This window comes from Balaenoptera ricei, chromosome 11, assembly GCF_028023285.1.
Source record: "Balaenoptera ricei isolate mBalRic1 chromosome 11, mBalRic1.hap2, whole genome shotgun sequence".
Lineage (NCBI taxonomy): Eukaryota > Metazoa > Chordata > Mammalia > Artiodactyla > Balaenopteridae > Balaenoptera > Balaenoptera ricei.
Genome location: NC_082649.1, coordinates 24,299,874 through 24,318,121, shown reverse-complemented (window position 1 = coordinate 24,318,121; position 18,248 = coordinate 24,299,874). Strand labels below are relative to the sequence as shown.

The 18,248-nt window shown below is 55.3% G+C and overlaps 5 protein-coding genes and 1 long non-coding RNA gene across 16 annotated transcripts; 3 read left to right on the top strand and 3 right to left on the bottom strand.

Moving 5' to 3' along the window:
- Window positions 1-595: 595 nt before the first annotated feature.
- On the top strand, window positions 596-3,919 carry DDAH2 (DDAH family member 2, ADMA-independent). 3 transcript variants are annotated; one of them, XM_059938375.1, is made up of 7 exons: window positions 596-818; window positions 1,662-2,021; window positions 2,137-2,236; window positions 2,362-2,435; window positions 2,600-2,719; window positions 3,257-3,406; window positions 3,596-3,919. In XM_059938375.1, exons 2-7 carry the CDS (start codon window positions 1,725-1,727, stop codon window positions 3,710-3,712), a joined length of 858 nt encoding a protein of 285 aa, XP_059794358.1. In that variant the 5' UTR covers window positions 596-818; window positions 1,662-1,724; the 3' UTR covers window positions 3,713-3,919. The 3 variants fall into 3 exon arrangements, with proteins under 3 accessions (XP_059794358.1, XP_059794355.1, XP_059794357.1); XM_059938372.1 differs by having other exon boundaries at window positions 1,658-2,021; XM_059938374.1 differs by lacking the exon at window positions 596-818 and adding an exon at window positions 1,356-1,520 and having other exon boundaries at window positions 1,658-2,021.
- On the bottom strand, window positions 3,101-8,687 carry MPIG6B (megakaryocyte and platelet inhibitory receptor G6b). 3 transcript variants are annotated; one of them, XM_059938368.1, is made up of 6 exons: window positions 7,483-8,687; window positions 6,898-7,245; window positions 6,648-6,738; window positions 6,248-6,288; window positions 6,039-6,118; window positions 3,101-5,909 (listed from the first exon to the last, which is right to left on the bottom strand). In XM_059938368.1, the coding sequence occupies exons 1-6, from the start codon at window positions 7,679-7,681 to the stop codon at window positions 5,703-5,705; spliced, it is 966 nt and encodes a 321-aa protein (XP_059794351.1). In that variant the 5' UTR covers window positions 7,682-8,687; the 3' UTR covers window positions 3,101-5,702. The 3 variants fall into 3 exon arrangements, with proteins under 3 accessions (XP_059794351.1, XP_059794352.1, XP_059794353.1); XM_059938370.1 differs by having other exon boundaries at window positions 5,739-5,909; window positions 6,039-6,137; XM_059938369.1 differs by lacking the exon at window positions 6,648-6,738 and having other exon boundaries at window positions 6,039-6,137.
- Window positions 6,672-12,308, top strand: LY6G6C (lymphocyte antigen 6 family member G6C). Of its 7 annotated transcripts, none has more exons than XM_059938377.1 (4): window positions 6,672-6,778; window positions 8,891-8,952; window positions 10,332-10,442; window positions 10,896-12,308. In XM_059938377.1, exons 1-4 carry the CDS (start codon window positions 6,771-6,773, stop codon window positions 11,108-11,110), a joined length of 396 nt encoding a protein of 131 aa, XP_059794360.1. In that variant the 5' UTR covers window positions 6,672-6,770; the 3' UTR covers window positions 11,111-12,308. The 7 variants fall into 7 exon arrangements, with proteins under 7 accessions (XP_059794360.1, XP_059794364.1, XP_059794367.1 ...); XM_059938381.1 differs by having other exon boundaries at window positions 8,836-8,952; XM_059938384.1 differs by having other exon boundaries at window positions 6,672-7,088; window positions 8,841-8,952.
- Window positions 9,156-12,230, bottom strand: LOC132374564 (uncharacterized). Its single transcript, XR_009505685.1, has 3 exons — window positions 11,640-12,230; window positions 10,239-10,420; window positions 9,156-9,913 (listed from the first exon to the last, which is right to left on the bottom strand). It is a non-coding gene; the product is annotated as an uncharacterized LOC132374564 (long non-coding RNA).
- Window positions 12,254-13,917, bottom strand: LY6G6D (lymphocyte antigen 6 family member G6D). The gene is given in 3 exon segments (XM_059938376.1): window positions 12,254-12,568; window positions 12,570-12,654; window positions 13,620-13,917. Coding segments are annotated over 3 exon segments (519 nt in total). The 3' UTR covers window positions 12,254-12,432.
- LOC132374563 (lymphocyte antigen 6G6e-like) lies at window positions 13,503-16,991 on the top strand. The gene is given in 5 exon segments (XM_059938385.1): window positions 13,503-13,783; window positions 15,538-15,665; window positions 16,363-16,488; window positions 16,596-16,880; window positions 16,883-16,991. Coding segments are annotated over 4 exon segments (483 nt in total). The 5' UTR covers window positions 13,503-13,783; window positions 15,538-15,613; the 3' UTR covers window positions 16,903-16,991.
- The last annotated feature ends 1,257 nt before the right edge of the window (window positions 16,992-18,248 follow it).

Here is an 18,248-nt window from a genome sequence, read left to right as displayed (position 1 = left end):
TCTGGGAAGATCCCACATGCCGCGGAGCAACTAAGCCTGTGTGCCACAACTACTGAGCCTGTGCTCTAGAGCCTGTGAGCCCGGGTGCAAAAACTCCTGAAGCCCGCGCGCCTAGAGCCCGTGCTCCCGCAACAAAAGAAGCCACCGCAATGAGAAGCCCGCGCACCGCAACGAGGAATAGCAGCCCCCGCTCCGCAACTAGAGAAAGCCCGCGCCTAGCAATGAAGACCCAACGCAGCCAAAAATAAATAAATAATTTTAAAGGGAAAAAAAAAAGAAAATCTAGTGTTTTTACACAAAGGGGGCTTGGAGTGTGAGTAACACGGAATGAAGAGTGGGTCAATGACCTTGAACTCCTGGCAGAAACCAGGAATTTAGAAGAGGGGTGCTTGTGACCGGGCTGCCATTTTTAGAGCGGGTCCACCATAGCGCTGTTTTGTGCTCCATGTCGCACTTGCAGCCCAGCTGCCAGAGCCGACCAGATCTGGGTGGGTCTGGGCAGAGCTCATGGGGCGGGGCCGAATTCCGAGAAGGGGGGCGCAGTCGGGGTGGAGCGGGCGCGGCAAAGCAGGGCGGAATGGGCGTGACATCGAGGAGCCCCGCCCCGTCCCGCTTAGACAATGCCCCGAAGCCGCCAGACCGTCGCGCCCCCGACCCACTGTAGTACTTGAGCGCGCCTACCCGGGGACCCCTCAAAGCCAAAGCTGCAATCCCCGAGGCTTGAAGACTACGACTCTCTTCTTCACCAACTCTGTCCTCAGGGGGGTGGGGCCCCAGCCAAGAACACAGAGCTGCAAGAGTGGGGGTGGCCGCAGGAGGTGAGTCTGGTGGGAGGTGTTCCTCGGACCGTGTGTGGGCCGGAGTTTGGGGGTGCTGGGCCCGTGCTTGCGTCGGACAGTGCAGAGGGTCGACATTTGGGTGCGGAGCTGAGTCGGGGTGGACTTTGGGGAAGATGGATCGGGAGACTGGGGGACCCGGTCCTGGCGCCCGGAGCGGTGCCTGCTCCCCAGAACCACGCCCCCCCGTTTCCCCGCCCCTCGGATTTCGTTTTAGACCTCTCCCAGTCCTCCGGGACTCAGTCTGGTTTACACTGGGTCGCGCTAGGAACGGAGTGACCGGCCAGGGTGGAGAGGATGTTTAACTCCTTAGGCTCTAATTCCTCCCTCCTTGTCCCTCTCTCCCTTTCTCGTTCGGACACCCAGGACTTTCATCACCCAGGTCCTGACTCTCTCCCCAGCTGTCTCCTCCTGTCCCATAACCCTTGTGGGTTCCTCGCCGCACTTCGGGTCCCTAAGGCAGCGAGCAGCAGAGGGTTAAGGGGGCGGGGCCGCTGCATTTTTTGGGAGTGAGCGCATCCTAGCGGCTGCCAAGAGGGGCGCCCGGCAGGGACCTCTCGAAGCCCCCGAGCAGGGGCAACAGGTGTTTTGGAGACTAGGGATCCCGATCTCGTTCCTCGGACTCCCCCTAAAGCAGCAGACCGGCGAGGATGCGGGGTGGAGTGGGGTCAGCAGGAGAGGAAGGTCTGGAGGGGGTGGGGCGGAGTGGGAGGGGCGCCCGGAGATAGCAGGAGGAAGACCCGGGCGCTTTTAACCATCCCCCTATGCCCTTCTCTGCATGTCTCTCTCTCTGCCTACCCCCGTTCTGTTTCTTCTCCCAGACAGGTGAAGTAAAAAAGAGACAACTAAGAAATCAGCGCAGCCAGAGGGGGCGTCTGTGTGGATGGGATGGGGACGCCAGGGGAGGGGCTGGGCCGCTGTTCCCATGCCCTGATCCGGGGGGTCCCGGAGAGCCTGGCGTCGGGAGAGGGTGCGGGGGCTGGCCTCCCGGCTCTGGACCTAGCCAAAGCTCAGAGGGAGCATGGGGTGCTGGGGGGTAAACTGAGGCAGCGATTGGGGCTGCAGCTATTAGAACTGCCTCCTGAAGAGTCGCTGCCGCTGGGACCGCTGCTTGGTGACACCGCTGTGATCCAAGGGGATACGGCCCTAATCACGCGGCCCTGGAGCCCCGCCCGCAGGCCGGAGGTGAGCGCCTGGGCACGGGTGGGGTAGGGGGAAGGGAGGATCTGGACGTCTGGGGCTTAAGGGAAGAATGGGGGTGGGAATGTCTCCGCTTCGCGCCCTCTTCTCCTGCCCTAAGGTCGATGGCGTCCGCAAAGCCCTCCAGGACCTGGGACTCCGAATTGTGGAGATGGGGGACGAGAACGCGACGCTGGATGGCACTGATGTTCTCTTCACCGGTGAGGCTGGGGTGCTTGCACCCTGGGGCTTGGCACAGGGAAGCAGACTTTGGGAGACTGGGCCATCTCGGGCCTTGCTTCCAACCCACTCCCGCCTCATACCTCGACGGCCTCCCTGGGCTCAGGCCGGGAGTTTTTCGTAGGCCTCTCCAAGTGGACTAATCACCGAGGAGCTGAGATCGTGGCGGACACGTTCCGGGTGAGGAGCGGGACCAGCCTTGGGTGGGGGGAGCAGAGAGCGGATGGGGGTCGGAGGGACCGGGGCGGGCCGCGCTGAGGAGGAAGAGGCTGAGAGCAGCCTGTGTTTGAGGGTATCCTGTCACCCTTCCCGCGTCCCTGAATACTTTCCCTTGGTCCCCTTAGGACTTTGCCGTCTCCACGGTGCCGGTCTCGAGCCCCTCCCACCTGCGTGGCCTCTGCGGCATGGGGGGACCCCGCACTGTGGTGGCGGGTAGCAGTGAGGCTGCCCAAAAAGCTGTCAGGGTGAGAAGGGGCGGGGCTGGGGTGGGGCAGGTTGGGGCGCGGCCAACAAAGTGGGCGTGGCTCCGGGCCTGGGAGGCGGGGAGTTGGGAGGCTCTGAGAATTAACTCCAACCCCTACCCTCATGGAGCTGTCCATCTATGTGAAAACACGTGTGAAAACAAGAAGTTACTATAAACGGGACAGACAGCTGGAACACCGAGGAACAGGGGCAATTAACATCGTTTTCCCGAGTTTCAAGAAACTCCCTAAAGGGCACCCAAGCTGTGTCTTGAAGGATGGATAGGACCGACCCGTGGGGTCTGAAGTAGGGGAGAAGTGGGTAGCAGATGGAAAGAACTGCGTGTGAGTCCGAGGTGGAAATTAGACAAGTTAATTAAAGCGCTTAATGCCTGACACATACTAAGTTCTATGTGATTGCTGTCATTATTATTCCACAATAATGTAACTCTGTCCCCAGCGCTTAGCGGTGGTAGGGCAGCCGGACTCAGTTGTGGAGAGGCTCTGAGCCTTGCATGCTTCCTCTCTCCTCTCCCCCAGGCAATGGCAGTGTTGACGGATCACCCCTATGCCTCCCTGACCCTCCCAGATGATGCAGCAGCTGACTGTCTCTTTCTGCGTCCTGGGCTGCCTGGTATGCCCCCTTTCCTCCTGCACCGTGGAGGCGGGGACCTGCCCAACAGCCAGGAGGTGAGAGAAGGCAGGAGCTCCACCACCACCACCAACCAGAGAAATGGGGCTCAGGCCTCCCTAGTGGGAGGAAGAAGGGGTACCTTTTCTAGAAGCCTGGGTGGGGCCACTCTAGCTGGCTGAAATGGGGTCCTGGCTGTGGGCCTTGGGGTCTTACTCCCTTCTCCCCACACACTGTCCTCCCTGCAGGCACTGCAGAAGCTCTCAGACGTCACCCTGGTACCTGTGTCCTGCTCGGAACTGGAGAAGGCAGGCGCTGGGCTCAGCTCCCTCTGCCTGGTGCTCAGCACACGCCCCCACAGCTGAAAGCCTGGCCTTGGGGTCCTGGCTGACCAGGGGCAGGGTGGCATAGGAGTAGAAGGGGAAGGAAGGTTAGATAGAGGACAGTGAATAGTAGTAGTGGGGAGATGGCCCCAAGGTAGGGGGAGGGCATAGAGTGAGAAAAAGGATAGAGGTCACTGGGTGAGTCCTCTCCCCAAGAACTAATAAAATAGAACTGACCTTTTAGACTGGGCTGCGACTGGGCTGCGACTGGTGTCTTACTGGGGCAGAGGGTCAAGGGCAGGGCTGAAACCTGAGGTTGGGGTCAGTGCTGGGAAGGAGGCCTCCTTCATTCATCAAACCCTCATTCAGCGCTCACTGACTTATTGTCCAGCCCTGTCATAGCTGCTTGGGCACAAGATGGACAGGACAGAATTTCTATAATGGGGAGCATGTACAGGGCAGAGAAAAAATATGGGTGAATCACTCACTGAATTTATCTAAATGTCAGATGATTCAGAGACTGGGAGATCAACAGCCCATCCCTAGTTGATAGGAGGAAATGACATTTCCAGGGATATTCATTTTCACTCATTTACTGAGGCTTAGCGGTGATATAAAAAGGGTCAGTCTCCTGATATCAGGGGACTCACAGTACATGAAAATTTCTTATAAATTGAAATACAGGTTGTAATGGAACAATTCACAGGAGGCTGTTGCTATGAGAAAAATAAGGGGGCTCCCTAGGGCATCAGAGTGTATGCAGGGGTGGGCAAAGTGGGTCAGAAATAGCTTCCCAGAAAAGGCTACACTTGAACAGAGTCCTAAGGATAAATAAGAATTAGCCAGGCAGATAGTGGGGAGGAGGCAAAGGTTAATCCAGGAAGAAGAAATTGCACGGGGCAAAGGCACATCTGGGGGCTGGGAGAATTCCTCTAAGGCTGTCCTGTTCTAGGCACTGAGTGACAGAGATAAGCCTGGAGAGTAAGTAGAGTACTGTAGCACCTTGAACCCAAAGCTGAGGCCCATGGGCCCAGAGCTGAAATACTGCTGAAATATAGGCTGTCAGGAGCAGGTTAGCATTTGGGGAGAATATCTCTAGCTTCAGGGAGGAGAACAAGGGCAGGAGGATGAGGTGGGGCTATGGGTAATCCAGGGAGGAAATAAAGAGTACATTCAGGTGGCAGTGCTAGTGTGAAAAGGGTGTGGACTTGACAGTGACATTAAAATTGAAAGACAGGACTTGGTTTATCACGTGGGAGTGAGAGGAAGGAGGTCTACATGACTCTCCATTTCTGGCTTGGGCAATGGATTTGATCAAGAGAGAATGCAGAGGAGGAAGGATTAAGTAAGTGGCTTGGGAGATGACAGTGAGTTGGGTTTTGGACCTGCTGTGTGCAGAATGCCTAGGGCCAGCCAGGCAGGGATGTCTGAGGGACAGTTTGGAAATCTCATATCAGAGATCTGAACTGGAGAGAGTTCTGGATGTTGCTTGCAGAGAAAAAGGCTGAGGACTGGCTGTGGATGACAGCATCCCAGGAGAGGGAGAAGGCAGATAAAGAAAAAGACAAACCTGGAATGGTGGAGAATACTGTAGGGGTAGGGAGCAAGGAGGAGGAGTCCAGAAGGAAGACAACAGCATTAAAGAAAAACAGAGCTTAAATAAGAGCAATCAAAGGCCAAGCCAGATGAATGCTAATAAATGTCTAGTGGGTGTGGTTATTAGGACATCACTGGCAATCTCATGGAGAGCACGTGAGCAGTGGGAGTGGAGTGAAGAAAAAAATGGAAGAGAAAGGTGTAGGCCCTTGGTTCAAAGAGCTTGACTGTGGAGAGAAGGGAAGAGATAGGGCAAAAATCTAGGAGTTGTTGATGTCTTAAGATAAGGAGACAGGGCTTGATCAGGTTTAGAAAGGACATCAGTGGTGAAGGAGACCTGAAAGCTGTGTGAGAGATGGGGGTAAGGAAGGACCAAGATCAGCAGCAGAGATAGCCTGGATCCTCCGTCTCCTGACTCCCAGTCTAGTGCTCATTTCTATCCCATGGTGCCTTCCTTTTCCAGGTGAAGGGCCAAGAAGGGGAGGGGTGTTATGGAGAGCTGGGAGCCCCCAGCTTGTGAGGTAGTAAGGGCTTCCTTTCGAACTACAACCGCATAGGTGGTGGAGGAATCAGCAGGGACCATTGGGGACAGTCGGCAGGATCTTCTGAGGGCCATATGATCCAGGTCTGCGTAGAGCAGGCTCTGAAAGGTGGGGAGGAAGGTAGGAGGGTCTCAGAAGTCTGACTCCCTTGGGGATCCAAGCCTCTGTCTTTCTTGGTCCACTTTACTCACGAATTCTGGTCAGCCCCCATCCCACCCCCAAGCCTTTACCGGCTCCTGGTCCAGGTCCCCTGCAATCTTGGGCTCTTCCTCCTCTCCTGGCCTCTGGGGCTCCGCTTTCACGAGTGGAACTATGTGGGGGGGACAGAGCTGAAGGATTGAGAGAAGGTGACCAACTTGTCTGCTCCCAGCAAGGGCTCAGACTCAGGAACTGGGTGGGGAATGTGCGGGGAAGGCAAATGGGGTGGAGTTAGTCTCACCAAATCTGGGGGGTGGTCGAGGCGGGTGAAGGGGCGAGCGCCTGTAAGAGATGGATAAGAGTCTTTGAGAACCACTAATCTTGTCTCGCTTGTTCTGGGCCCCAGGACGCGCCAACAACAACCCAGCAACAGGCCGGCTCTGACCAGCAAAACAACCTAGGTTCCACCCGCACAGATAGTTCCGCCCACACTTGGAGCCAGCTCAGCCTCTAGCTTGGCTTCCTTAGCTAGGGCTCCACCCATCAGCCCATGGCCTCGCCCCCAAGTTCCGACCTCCCCCATTCGTCTCCGAACCACATCCGAGGGTTCCCGATGTAGCTTTGGCCCGCGAAAGTTCTGGGCCTGCCCCTCCCGCCTCTGGTCGAGAGCCTTTCAACCAGGCCCCGCCCCTAGAGCTCACCTGCGCAGCCAGCAGGCCCAGCCCAATACTCCGAGTCCCAGCACCAGCCCAGCGCCCAGCAGCGGGATTAGAATCTGGGGATACACGGGCCCTGCGGGAACGTTGGAAGCGGGGTAGCGGTGGATGCCGAGGTCAGGGTGCGGGGACAGAGAGCTAGCTCTCCCACTCAGGAACCCCCAGACCAGGCTTCCCTCCCTGACGGGGGCGTGTGTCTGAGTTAGGTCCCCTTTGTGTGAAGGCCTAGACCTACCGTGGGCAGGCCCCGGAGCTCTGCAGTAGGCCCGGTCCCCCAGCACGTGAAGCTCCGTACGGCTCTCGTTCTCTTGGCGGCCCTTGCAGATAAAGGTGCCCGAGTCCCCCGCGCTCAGGAGCAGCTCCAGCCGCCGGATATCAAGGTCCAGGGCACGTAGGCGGCCAGCAAAGGGCTGGACGGGAGACACGGTGGGGGTCCCGCTCGGTGAGGCCAACAAGATCGCGCGGCGTCCTTTGGACAGGCCTTTGCAGGCCGGGAATCTAGGTGCCCAGACCCAGCGGGTGGGTTGCGAGACCCCTACGCAGGAGAGATTCACCCGGTCCCCGGGGTGGCCGTCCAGTGAAGCTAGGGGAGGCGGGGGGTGGGGGTGGGGTTGCGGGGGACGGTGGTCAAGGCAAGTCCACAGAGCAAGACGACCCTCCCTCTTACGTCTTTTCCCTCTCCTCTACCCTCCCGCCATCCTGGATCTTCCCATACACATCTCATCCCCCCCCCCCCCCTCCACCGGGTCGCCTCCTCCTCCTGCCTCAGTCTTTCCTTGCCCATTCCGACTTTCCTGGGGACTTTCCTGGGATGGCTTACCCCCGGGGTTCCCCTGGGCCCTCCACAGCAGCAGCGGCAGCAGCTGCAGAACCAAGGCCATGGCTGCGATGTGGTGGGAAGAGGAGGCCAGTGAATCAGCGAAGGAGACCGGAGGGAAATCAGAGGGGGGTGGAGGGGGGAGACCGCAGGTCTGGGGGCTCCGATAAGGGGTGGGGGAGGGGCCACCAGCTGCCCACATCCCTCTGGGAATCCTTGCAGGCAGGTTCACAGCCCTCAACCAATGCTCACTTAGAATTCATGCTGGGGCCCTTTACACAAGCACTTTCGCAGACTTTAACTCTTGAAGCGTAGCAGTTGCCGGGAGCAGCACAATTTCTGGATCTTGGCTGTCTGAATTCAAATCTCGACTTCACCACCTACTAGCTGCGTGATGTGCGCAAGTCGCTTAACTTCTCTGGGCCTGCTTGCTCATCTGTAAAATGGGAATAAAAGCACCTACCTCGCAGAGTATTGTGAGAACTAAATAAAGTAATACACGGTAAATGCCTAGAACAATGGCAGAGACATAGGAGCACTATATGCTTGCCATTATTACTATTTCTATTCTTATTTTAGCTGCTACCTCACCCCTCTGTGCCCACTCCGTCCCTCCCGGCCCAAGGTGGCCCGCCCAAGTTGGCAGGTTTTGATTAGGGAGGCGCTTTGGAGTAGGTGCACAGCCCCACACCCAGTACTTCATCTGCCCTCACTGCACCGGAGCAACCAAGGCCAGGCCAAGCCCAGGTGGAGCCAGGATGAGGTTCTGAGAAACTTCAGGGGGCCTGAGGCAGCCCCTCCCTAACAGGCAGCTCCAGCCCATGCCTCTGCTGCTTTGACATCACAGAAGCTCTTGGTGACATCACAAATCCTACCCCTCCATCCTGTGGCTGAGGAGGGGTTGGGAAAACTAAGTGGAGGCTGAACTGAGATTAATTTGGTGCTCAATTTCTGCCCACATACCCCTACCAATGCCCCCCAGGGACCAAAATTTTGCAGTCAGCTTGGGCCACACCCCATTGTCCATTTCCCAGGAACCAGCAGACACTGCTACCACCACAGCCACTGTAACATCACAGGGGCCTTTGGTGATACTTCTTCAGAGGACTGGGCAGACAGGGATGTTACTCCTGGGGGCCAGGAGGGTGTGTCTTGGACTGAAACCAAGAACCAAAATGGAGTTGGCCACTAGTGCACCTACCCTCCCCCTCCCCACCTCTCTCTCCCATCCCCATCCCTACTGCCCCACTGGGTCCTGCTTAGCCCCTCCCTAAATGGGGAAGGAGGGGCCACCAGAGGCCAGGGAGGGCGGGACTGGTGTGGTTATAAATTCCAAAAAGGCCACTCAAATCCCAGAGCAGGAGCCCTGAAATTCTACTCTGTCGGCTGCTGCTGTTGCTACCATTCTCAGGATCCTCACCATGAAAGGCCTTCTGCTGCTCACCTTGTCTTCTCTGCTCTGCTGGGTCTCAGGTGAGCACCTGGGGGCCCCAAGGACCTGGTTCACCTGGTCAGGACTTTTACACCCTGCCCCAGGCACTGCCCTACACTACCCACTACTCAAGATCCCAAGCGCCCCCAGACCCAACTGGCTCAGCTCTCCTGTGCCCCGCTGCGACAGGGTCCTTGCTCTATTTCTCAAGGACCCGTGTCTCCATCTTCAGACTCTTCCCCACCTCCAAGACGCACTCTTCTAACCTGCCCAGGGTTCCAGGTCCCCTGGTCCCCACTCCTTGGAAACTCTGATATCCAGCTCCACTGCCAGCCCCACTCTGATACAGAACTCTCCAGGATCCAGCTTACCTGCTTTCTCCTCTCACCACCTGCACTCAGCCAGGGTGTCCTCCCGGAAATCTAGGCATCCAGCCTGCGGCTTCTTTTGTGACCCATCCTCCCATCTACTCCATCAGGGACTTTGTGCTCAGTCCCTCGAGCAGTGGCCTCTCCTAGATCCCCCCCTGCTCCTCCCTGAGGTGCATACCTCCAGGAACACAAGCTTTCTGGAAGGCTCCAGTGACCTCTCAGAACCTCCCAGGGAACCAGGGAGATTTCCCGGCCTTCTAGGGAGGGAATGCCAAGGTTGCTCACCCCCAGGGTGAGGTGGGTTTCACTGAGGTGCAGTCACCAGGCTCCTCCACCCACGGACTGAACCCTTCCGTCCCTCAAACCTTGAATCGGATGCAGCAGAAACTTTCGGGGTGCCACCTTCTGCCTTTCTGCACCCATCCTCTCCATTTTGGTAAAGTGCTCGGATGGATTCTGATGATCTGTCTCCCAGATACTTTTCCTTTCTGTCAGAGAGCCACTGGGGTGGGAGGATTCAGTTCAAGTCTGGTTTCTCTTCCCATGCTCTTGGCGGCCCCAGGAGGTGAAGAATACATTGCTAATCTGGCCCCAGGTGGCTTTCTTGCCGGCCTCAAGTTCCAAGCCATTTCTGCAAGTGTTGTAACCACCATGATTTTTACTTTTAATATTTCTTCCTATTTCAAGACTCCATCTGTGACCTCTTCTGAATTCCTTCATCTCCTCCCTCGCCACCTCCATTCCTTCCCCGTGGTATTCTCACATTTCATCTGTCCCCAGCCCCATTGTTGGTAACTCTGCCCCTCTTGACTCATCTCCAGATGGGGTGGAATGAAGGAAGATGTTTAGGGTGTGGGCCATTCACAGAGCAACAACTCCACCCTCACCCACTTGCGTTTTTTCTGCATCACTCACCCTCTCTTTCCCTACCAGACCAAACAGGTCAGAATACCTACTTGATTGGCTCTTCTCCACCCTGCCCACCAGCTGGGCTCATCCCCAGGTGAGTCAGACACTCCATCACTTCAGCCCGACTTGTGTCTTCCCAGCTGACATTCGCTGTCACTCCTGCTACAAGGTCCCTTTGCTGGGCTGTGTGGACCGGCAGTCCTGCCACCTGGAACCAGGACAGCAATGCCTGACAACAAATGTGTACCTCGGTAACATTCCTTTCTTCAGTGGGGAGAGGGGGCCAGTGGGAGACTCTATGGCTGGGGATGAGGTGGAACAGAGAATTACAGCAATGATAATATTTGGCCAAGGATTATTATGTGCCAGGCACCATCCTATGTCTTTACAAGGATTGTTTCAATTAATGCTCATGACAACCCTATGATGTGGGTGCTATTATTATACTGAGAAAACAGCCTCAAAAAGAGACAGTAACAGGTCCAAAGCCTCATGGGCAGCAAGTGATAGGACCAGGACTGGGGTGAGGGGCAGGGTAAGGAAGTGCAGGAGAAAGGTTAGACTGAGAAGAGATACAGAAGGGCAGGGCCAGGGGCAGAGTTGGGAAGGAAGGAAGCCTGGGTGGGGTGCATGGGGTGGGGAGGTGGACACAGGCATGCCAGGTGCCCATCTGAACTGTCCCCACTGCCCCCTCCTAACCCCAGGGAAGATGTGGGTTTTCTCCAACCTCCGATGTGGCACACCAGAAGAGCCCTGTCGGGAGGCCTTCAACCAAACCAACCACAAGCTAGGCCTGACCTATAACACCACCTGCTGCAACAAGGACAACTGCAATAACCCAGCCCCTCGGCCCACCCCGGCCCTGGCCCTTGTCCTCCTCACCTCCTTGGCTGGCCTTGGCCTCTGGCTGTTGCACTGAGACTCACTCCATGGCTGCCCCTCCTCCCACCTGCCTTAGCCTGAGCCTCTCTTCTTGTGTCTTCGTATCCTCTGCTTCCTTTTGCTCAGAAAAGCATTTCTCCAGACCCTTCATATTTCTTTAATTAGACCGTGGTTTCCCGATCCATCCTTCCATCCCACACCCTCCACTCTGCTTCTCTGGAGTCTCTTTCCATTTCCCTCGACACCACTCCAGAGCCTCCATTGTCTCCTAGAAGGGCCCCCCACTTTGCCTCCTGAACTCCCCTGTGCCCTATGTGAGGAGGGATTGGAATCTGGGCCTGAAATGGGGTTTCTGTCCTGTCCCCAGTGAAGGCTCCCAGGAAGGACCTGATGACCTCACTCTATGAGCTGATTCTCCAAACCCTGGCTCCCATGCGTACCTCATCCCCATGCTCACCCCTTTCCATTTTGAGTAATAAATGTCTGTATATGATCAATTGTGCATCAGAAGATCTATTGTCAGAGGCACCCTCCCAGGAAATAACACTCTCAGCCCTCACACTCACCCAAGAACCCTTCAGGGAGTTTCTCTCAGAGGCTGGGCTGGGGCAGATGGAGAAACAGGTTTTGCAGGCTTCCATCCTCTCTTCCAGTATCTGGGGGCTGGCGTACAGGGCCCAGTGTTTGGAGAAGCAATATTTATCTTAAATTTAGGCCACACCTCTGATGTACTGCCAAGAAGGAGGTGCAGCCTGGCTTGAGGGCGCCCCAGAAAGGGTAGGAGAGTTGCATGGGGATGGGACCTGGGACCCTCTTTCCAGGCCTCAGTCCCTCAGGTTAGATTCAGAGGCCTCACCTGGCCTAGTACGTGGGGCACCAAGCAACCCTCCTATCACAGTGCTTACATTTCCTTTCTCAATTCCAAATAGTCATACTGGGAGCCAAGTTGCAAATGCGGGGAAGGGGAACAAGCCCAGACAACGAGGCTCATTGATTCCTGGTGGCCCCCACTCAGCCCAGAGCCTGCTCCCCTCGGTGATCCTTGTTGCTAAGGAAGATTCTCCCTAGCAACAGGATGTAGGTGTCACATAGGGCAGATTCTCCATTGTCCTTTGGGGTTTAGTTGGTTAAGGAGTGCACCATTGTAACTAAGTCCACTGATCCTTGATAACCCCTAAACTAGAGCCTGGTTGCCCCCATATTACTCCTTCAGCCCTCCCATCAACAAAAGATGGAATTTTCCAGTCAGCTCTAGAGTGGTCGATAGATTTTAATGGCTCACAGAGGAGTGTTTATCTTCTCACCTCATATCCCCTTTGTTCCCTTGCTCCCTTGCTCCCTTCTCTTCCCCTACTCCCACTACCCTCTCCACAGTCCTGACAAGAGCCAGGCTAGGGCGGTGACCCCTGCAGCCACGATGCACGCGGGGGCTGCAGTGCTCGCCACAGCACTGTTGCACAGGTCGCAGACGCAGCAGTCCCTGTGCGTCATATAAGACGTCTCCCACCACCTCTGTTTCCACTCGACTGCAATGATGGGCCGCCACGCAGGCTGGATGGTGATGAATCAAGGTCACTGAGGCTGAGAGAGAGAATGAGATTGGGCTGTTGAACTCCTGGCTTAAGGACTTGCCTTCTGGGGCAGAGCAGATGTGATTTCAAGGAGCCCAAAGGGATCCTCTGCCCCCTCAAAAAACACCTCCCTGAAACCAAGTGATCACAGTTAACACACTGACATTGTGAACCCCTGATGGGATGCACTGAAAGGGACCAACATCACTTCTTGCCAAAAGCTCACGACCTCAGTCTAATCATGAGAAAATATCAGGTAAATCCAAATTGCGGGACGTTCTATAAAATAACTCATCAGGACTCTTCAAAAATGTCAAGATCATGGAATCATGGAATCAAAGGAAGACTCAGAACTGTCCCAGAGGGGGGACGACTAAGAAGACAATGTAGGATCCTGGTGTGGGTCCTGGATCAGAAAAAGGACATCAGTGGGACAACTGGCTAAATTGAGTAAGGTCTGTGGGTTAGTTAGTTGTACTGTACTGGTGTTATTTTCTGATTTTGCTAATTGTACTATGGTTATATAAGATGTTAACATTAGAGGAAACTGGGTGAGGCTATACAGTACTGATCTGTACTATTTTTCTAATAAAATTAACTTTTCTGTCAATCTAAAGTTATTTAGAAACAAAAAAATTAGAATACACACACACACATAACTCCCTGGTCCTTAGCTGATGCCTGCAAGTTGAAGTTTGGCCAAATCTTTTGGTCCCTGCCTTCAAGGGAGCTTTTCACCCATTTGTGAGTGAATGGGCCTATGAGACTCTTTCTGGAGGGTAAAAAGGAGGGGGTGGGGCCGCGCAGACAGCGGGCTTCCAGGGGCTCAGTGCCAGGAGCCAGAAGGGGCTACAGACCGCTCCACTCTGACAGCGACACCATCTGCCCAGAGCCAGACTGAGCCTGGAAGGTTCTGGAAGCCAGAAGGACTGAAGTAGTAGGGGCTGGAGGCAGGGGGACAAACGGAGAACTCACGGTTTCCAGTTGGCTTGGTCTGTCTCGGGTCTGGTTGGGGTTTGCGCTCCAGGAAGCCGCAGCGTTCGCCCTCGCCGCAAGTGGTCACGGTCTCTTTGCAGGAGCCGCTGGGGCCTCCACCGCAGTCATAGCACCGCTTGCGGTTTCCTGGCAGGAGAGAAGAGGTGCTGGAACTGGGTGGGGGGGGGGCGGCTGGCACAGGGCGACGGGCCTTTGTGACAGGCGCCTTGGCTGCCTCCTTACCCAAGGCAGCCCGCAGCAGGGTGCTGAGCGGGATCCCAGCAAACAGGGGGTTCATTGTGTCTGCCTGTGTCTGTAGCGCCTCTCCCTCCCGCCCACCCGCCTCCCTGGCCCCGCTCTGCCAGGCTTTTATCCCCCTTGCCTTGGGCTTTTTTTTTTTTTAATTTTTATTTATTTTATTTATTTATTTTTGGCTGCATTGGGTCTTCGTTGCTGCGCGCAGGCTTTCTCCAGTTGTGCTTGCCTTGGGCTTTATAGGGCAATAAAAAGGGAGGAAAGAGACTCCTCCAGCAGCCACCGGGGCCGCAGTGGGGACAGGGAGGGGCCCCCACAGGAGAAAGAGCTCTCAGCATCCTCTGGCATCCCCAAACTCCTCCATCTCAGGAACAATTCTAAAACGGTGGCCCCAGACCTCCTGCGGGTCCCTAAGGCCCTTTTAGAGGGTCCTCCACCGTTTTCCTTTTCCAACTACATATCTGTCAGATTTTCTTCAGATACTTCAATCAAAACAACAAATCCCAACAGGTTGAATGCAGAAGCAGATGTGAAAACCCAGCCATCTTCTATTTCTTCTATTAAGTCCACCATTAAATAGATTCCCCAAAGGGTGAAGCCATGCCACTCTTCTCACTGTACTGTTGGGAAAGGAATTATTTTTCGCAAAACTATGTTTTGTTAACATGTAATAGGTTTATTGTTTTTTTATTTTTAAATGAACCTATTATTCTATTTCTATTTCTCATATAGCAAATATTGATATAACTTACATAAGAAAAGCTCTTTGGGGTCTTCAGTAATTTTTGCGTGTAAAGAGGTCCTGAGATAAATGTTTTGAAAACTGCTGCTCAGTGGATACCTGTGTCTCCTCTGCCTCACATCTCCCCCACCCTGTCTGCCTCTTACTCCCAGTACTTCTGCCCTGATTCCCCAGGTGCAGCTCTTCTCCCCAATCTCTTAAGCCCCCGTCTTCCAGACTCTACCACCCGTACTCCCAAATCTTATCGCTGCCTTCCTTCCTGGTCTTTCTGACCCTCATCCCTGCACCAGTGGAAACACATCCGTCCCTCTGGCTGCACCCATGATTAACTCTTTCCTCTAACGCAGTAAGGCTGGGAGAGATAATTATGGGGTAAGAATGTTGAGGCTTGGGGGGATCAAAGGGATCGGAAGCTGGGTGGCGTCCTCCCTTACGCAGCTGCAGCTGGGCTTTGTGTGGGCCGGTGGGTGGGGGATTGTTGAGTCCACACTCAAACACCACTTGCCAACAGATGTGGGCTGCAAACAGGTCTGGGCCAGGGCTCAAGGTCAAGGAGAGTGACCTTGACAGACTTAAATGCACAGAAGGACAAAAGACAGAGAAACATAACAAGGAGATGAGAGAGCAAAGAACAGCTTGAGACAAGGGGAGGGAGGGAAAGGAGTAGGAGGGAAAGTGACAGACGCTGACAGACACCATTCAGGAGCGACAGACGCAGCTAAGAGTAACAGGCAAACGCTGCGGGAATGGAGAACACCCTCAAGGCAAGAGCAGGCTCTAGTAGGAGGCAGGGAGGATGTGAGAACTGTGAGGCCAGCGTCCCTGCTCTGTCAGGCTGCAGAATCTGGTCCGGCTTCTGCCCCACCCTCAGATTCACTCCCTAGGTGTGTTTGTTTACTGCTCCCTCCCTGTCTCGCTCAGGTGCTCCATCTCTCCAACTCTAGGATCTCCGTGTGCAGATCACATTCTCCCAGACTCCTGAGCCCCGGGTCCAGCCATGGGCACCTCCAGCATCTTCCTCTGCATTCTGTTCCTCGGTGGGGCACTGGGTAAGGGTGGGCTGGGGAATCCTTGGGGGCTGGGGGCAGGGTGGGGTGGTGGTGCTGGCAGGGGCTTGTGGAGGAGCCTGAGGTCTGGGGGTGGGGGGTGGCGGAGAGGGTGCTGTGAAATGCCAGGGAGGGAGTTGTAGGGGTTTTGGAAAGAAAAGCTACTGGGAAGGGTCTCAGGACAGCCTGATGAGGTGGAACAAGAAAAATTTCCTTTCAAAGGCATTTGAGAATAACTGTCTCTTTCCTGTGGCATCTTTGACAAGCCTCTGTCTCCCCTGACCCTTATCTCACCTCCTGTTTCTTTGCTGGGCCCCTTGGTCAATGTTAATTCCTATTTTCTCATCTGACTTAGCACCATCTGCTTAACTTCTTCACTGGTACCCCCTCCTCGTCCCGCCCTGGCTTTTTGTGTCATTCTCTGTGTTCATCTCTGATTCTCTTGGCTTCTGTTCATGTCTGTGCGTCTCTCACACTCCCTGTATCCCTCGTGCCTCTGCATCTTTTTCTTTTCCTGTAGTATCCCCCCTCCCTTCTCTGTGTCTCTTTTTCTACTTCTGTTTTTCCCTCCATTTCACTGCTCCTCTCTCCCCACTTTGTGTATCACCTCTGTCTATGCATCTCATTCCCAAATCTGGGCTCAGCCTCTCACCTGTCCTGTTTGCCTCTCCTCCGTGCCTGATCTCCACCGACCCCACAGGTCTCGCCACTTCCCCTGCCTGGAGATGGCTCCACTGTTACACCTGCAACTTCGCCAAACCCTGCTACCCTGTTCCTACCGAGTGTCAGGATGATGAAGTTTGTGGCATCAGTATTGGTACCTCAGGGAGGACTCCCTAGGCCTTCCCCACCGCCATCCGTCCTGCCTTTCCTGTGGCCTCATGGCCCTTGCCTCCTTCCTGCCCCTGCCTCAGCATCCCCTCTTTGCCCCATAGAACAGTGAGGTCAAGGAGCGGAAAGCCTGCCTCCCAAGGACCCAGTGCTCTCTGCAGGGCCATGCCACCTGCTGGTCACGCTCCTACACTCCTCAGCACCACTGCTGTGAGCAGGACCTGGGCAATGCGGCCACCACGCCGCATCGGCCCCCCAGCCTCCTCCTCATCACCCCGCTCATCCTCGTGGCCAGCTTCACCTGGGGAGCCCACCTCCTCCACCAGCCTTCAACCCAAGACTCCTCCACTATCACCGTGGCCCTGGAAACACCTGCACAGACACTTCTGCGATCTGCCCAAGAACCTGATCTTGTACAGAGACCTCACACCCCTTGGGCCCAACACCTTCACGGACCCCTCCCCAAACCTGATTCCTACAGGCACTGCTCTAGCCCCTACCTGCCCAGAGGCACCTACCCGGAGCCCAGCCTCATAAACAACACCTGTTCTAAATCTTTGGTCTTTTCTAGATGTCTGTTGCTGATGCATTCTCTCAGCCCCAGCTCTCTGGCAAGGCAGGTGTTTGACGGAGCTGTGGGTCCCAGGCAAGGGGATCGAAGGGGCACCAGGTGTGATGAGGAGGAGGGTCCTGCTAGGAGAGATTAACTTGGTAGGTCAGGAAGGAGGGCTTGGGGAACTATGAAGAGTAAATATAATAAAAGTGCTATCTGGGAGTTCAGTAACACTGCTCCGTGTGTGTGTGTGTGTGTGTGTGTGTGTGTGCGTGCGCACACGCATGTGCTCTAAAGCAAACTATAGCTGCTTGGTGGGTTGGGCTGGGGTGCTGGCACGTGAACCACAACTTTCACTTCATCCTCCATCTGTCATTGGCATCCTCCTTCTTGCCATTAGCTTAGCTTAAGCCACTGCAGCGTGAAGGGTTTAGGTAAGACTTCTGAGAAAGCTTTTCTCCAGTGAAGCCCAAGCTTGAGTAGACACACAAAGGGGCCCCTGGTGGACTGGTGAGGGTGTGGCCGGGAGGCCAGCTCATTTCCACCTGAGACTAGGAGCTGGGAGCACCGGTTCCCTCTCCCGCTTCACCAGCCCAGACTTGTCTTGGTTCACTGACAGCCACGCACGCAGGGCCCAATTACTCACCCCACCAGGGAATTCACCCACCCAGCACAGTGGACAGGATGTCAGGGTGGTAAGCTGCTCCCTGCTCCGGATGCCACAGTGGAGCGCCTAGGATAAGGGGGGGCCGTGGGGGTGGTGGCCAGGCACAGGTACCCCCATCCTGACTCAGTTCCCTCCACTTCCATCTGAGGAAGTCTGGGGTCTGATTAGAGGTGCTTCTCTCTCAATTTCTTTTCTTTGTGGGGATGAGACAGGGGTGGGGATCTAGCTTAATTTAGAGGCAAGTTGAGTCTTCTTTCCATTCTCTCTGTCCCTCAATCCTCCCACTTTGTACTTCTATTTTTTTTCTCTCTCTCTCCATCTCTTTCCCTTTACCCTGACTTGAGCCTCTTCCCTTCTCTCTTCTTCAATTTCCCCCATTTGTCCTTTGGTTCCCCCATAACTGATTCTCCACCACGGCTCAAGTCTCTGGATTCCTCTGTCTCTTTTCTTCATCCCCACCCCTCCTCAACCCCTTCCAGCTACCCCAAGCTCCCCTCAACCCCATGGTACTGCAGGCTCAGGGCCACCCCTCCAC

Coding starts and splice junctions, on each gene's coding strand:
- DDAH2 (XM_059938375.1), top strand. CDS start 1,725: ATGGGGACGCCAGGGGAGGGGCTGGGCCGCTGTTCCCATGCCCTGATC. Junction 2,720..3,256: donor CTGCCCAAAAAGCTGTCAGG/GTGAGAAGGGGC, acceptor CCTCTCCCCCAG/GCAATGGCAGTGTTGACGGA. Junction 3,407..3,595: donor ACCTGCCCAACAGCCAGGAG/GTGAGAGAAGGC, acceptor TCCTCCCTGCAG/GCACTGCAGAAGCTCTCAGA.
- MPIG6B (XM_059938368.1), bottom strand. CDS start 7,681: ATGTGGGCAGCTGGTGGCCCCTCCCCCACCCCTTATCGGAGCCCCCAG. Junction 6,739..6,897: donor AGCTCCGGGGCCTGCCCACG/GTAGGTCTAGGC, acceptor ACGTTCCCGCAG/GGCCCGTGTATCCCCAGATT. Junction 6,119..6,247: donor TCGACCACCCCCCAGATTTG/GTGAGACTAACT, acceptor CCCCCCACATAG/TTCCACTCGTGAAAGCGGAG.
- LY6G6C (XM_059938377.1), top strand. Junction 8,953..10,331: donor TCTGCTCTGCTGGGTCTCAG/GTGAGCACCTGG, acceptor GTGTCTTCCCAG/CTGACATTCGCTGTCACTCC. Junction 10,443..10,895: donor GACAACAAATGTGTACCTCG/GTAACATTCCTT, acceptor TCCTAACCCCAG/GGAAGATGTGGGTTTTCTCC.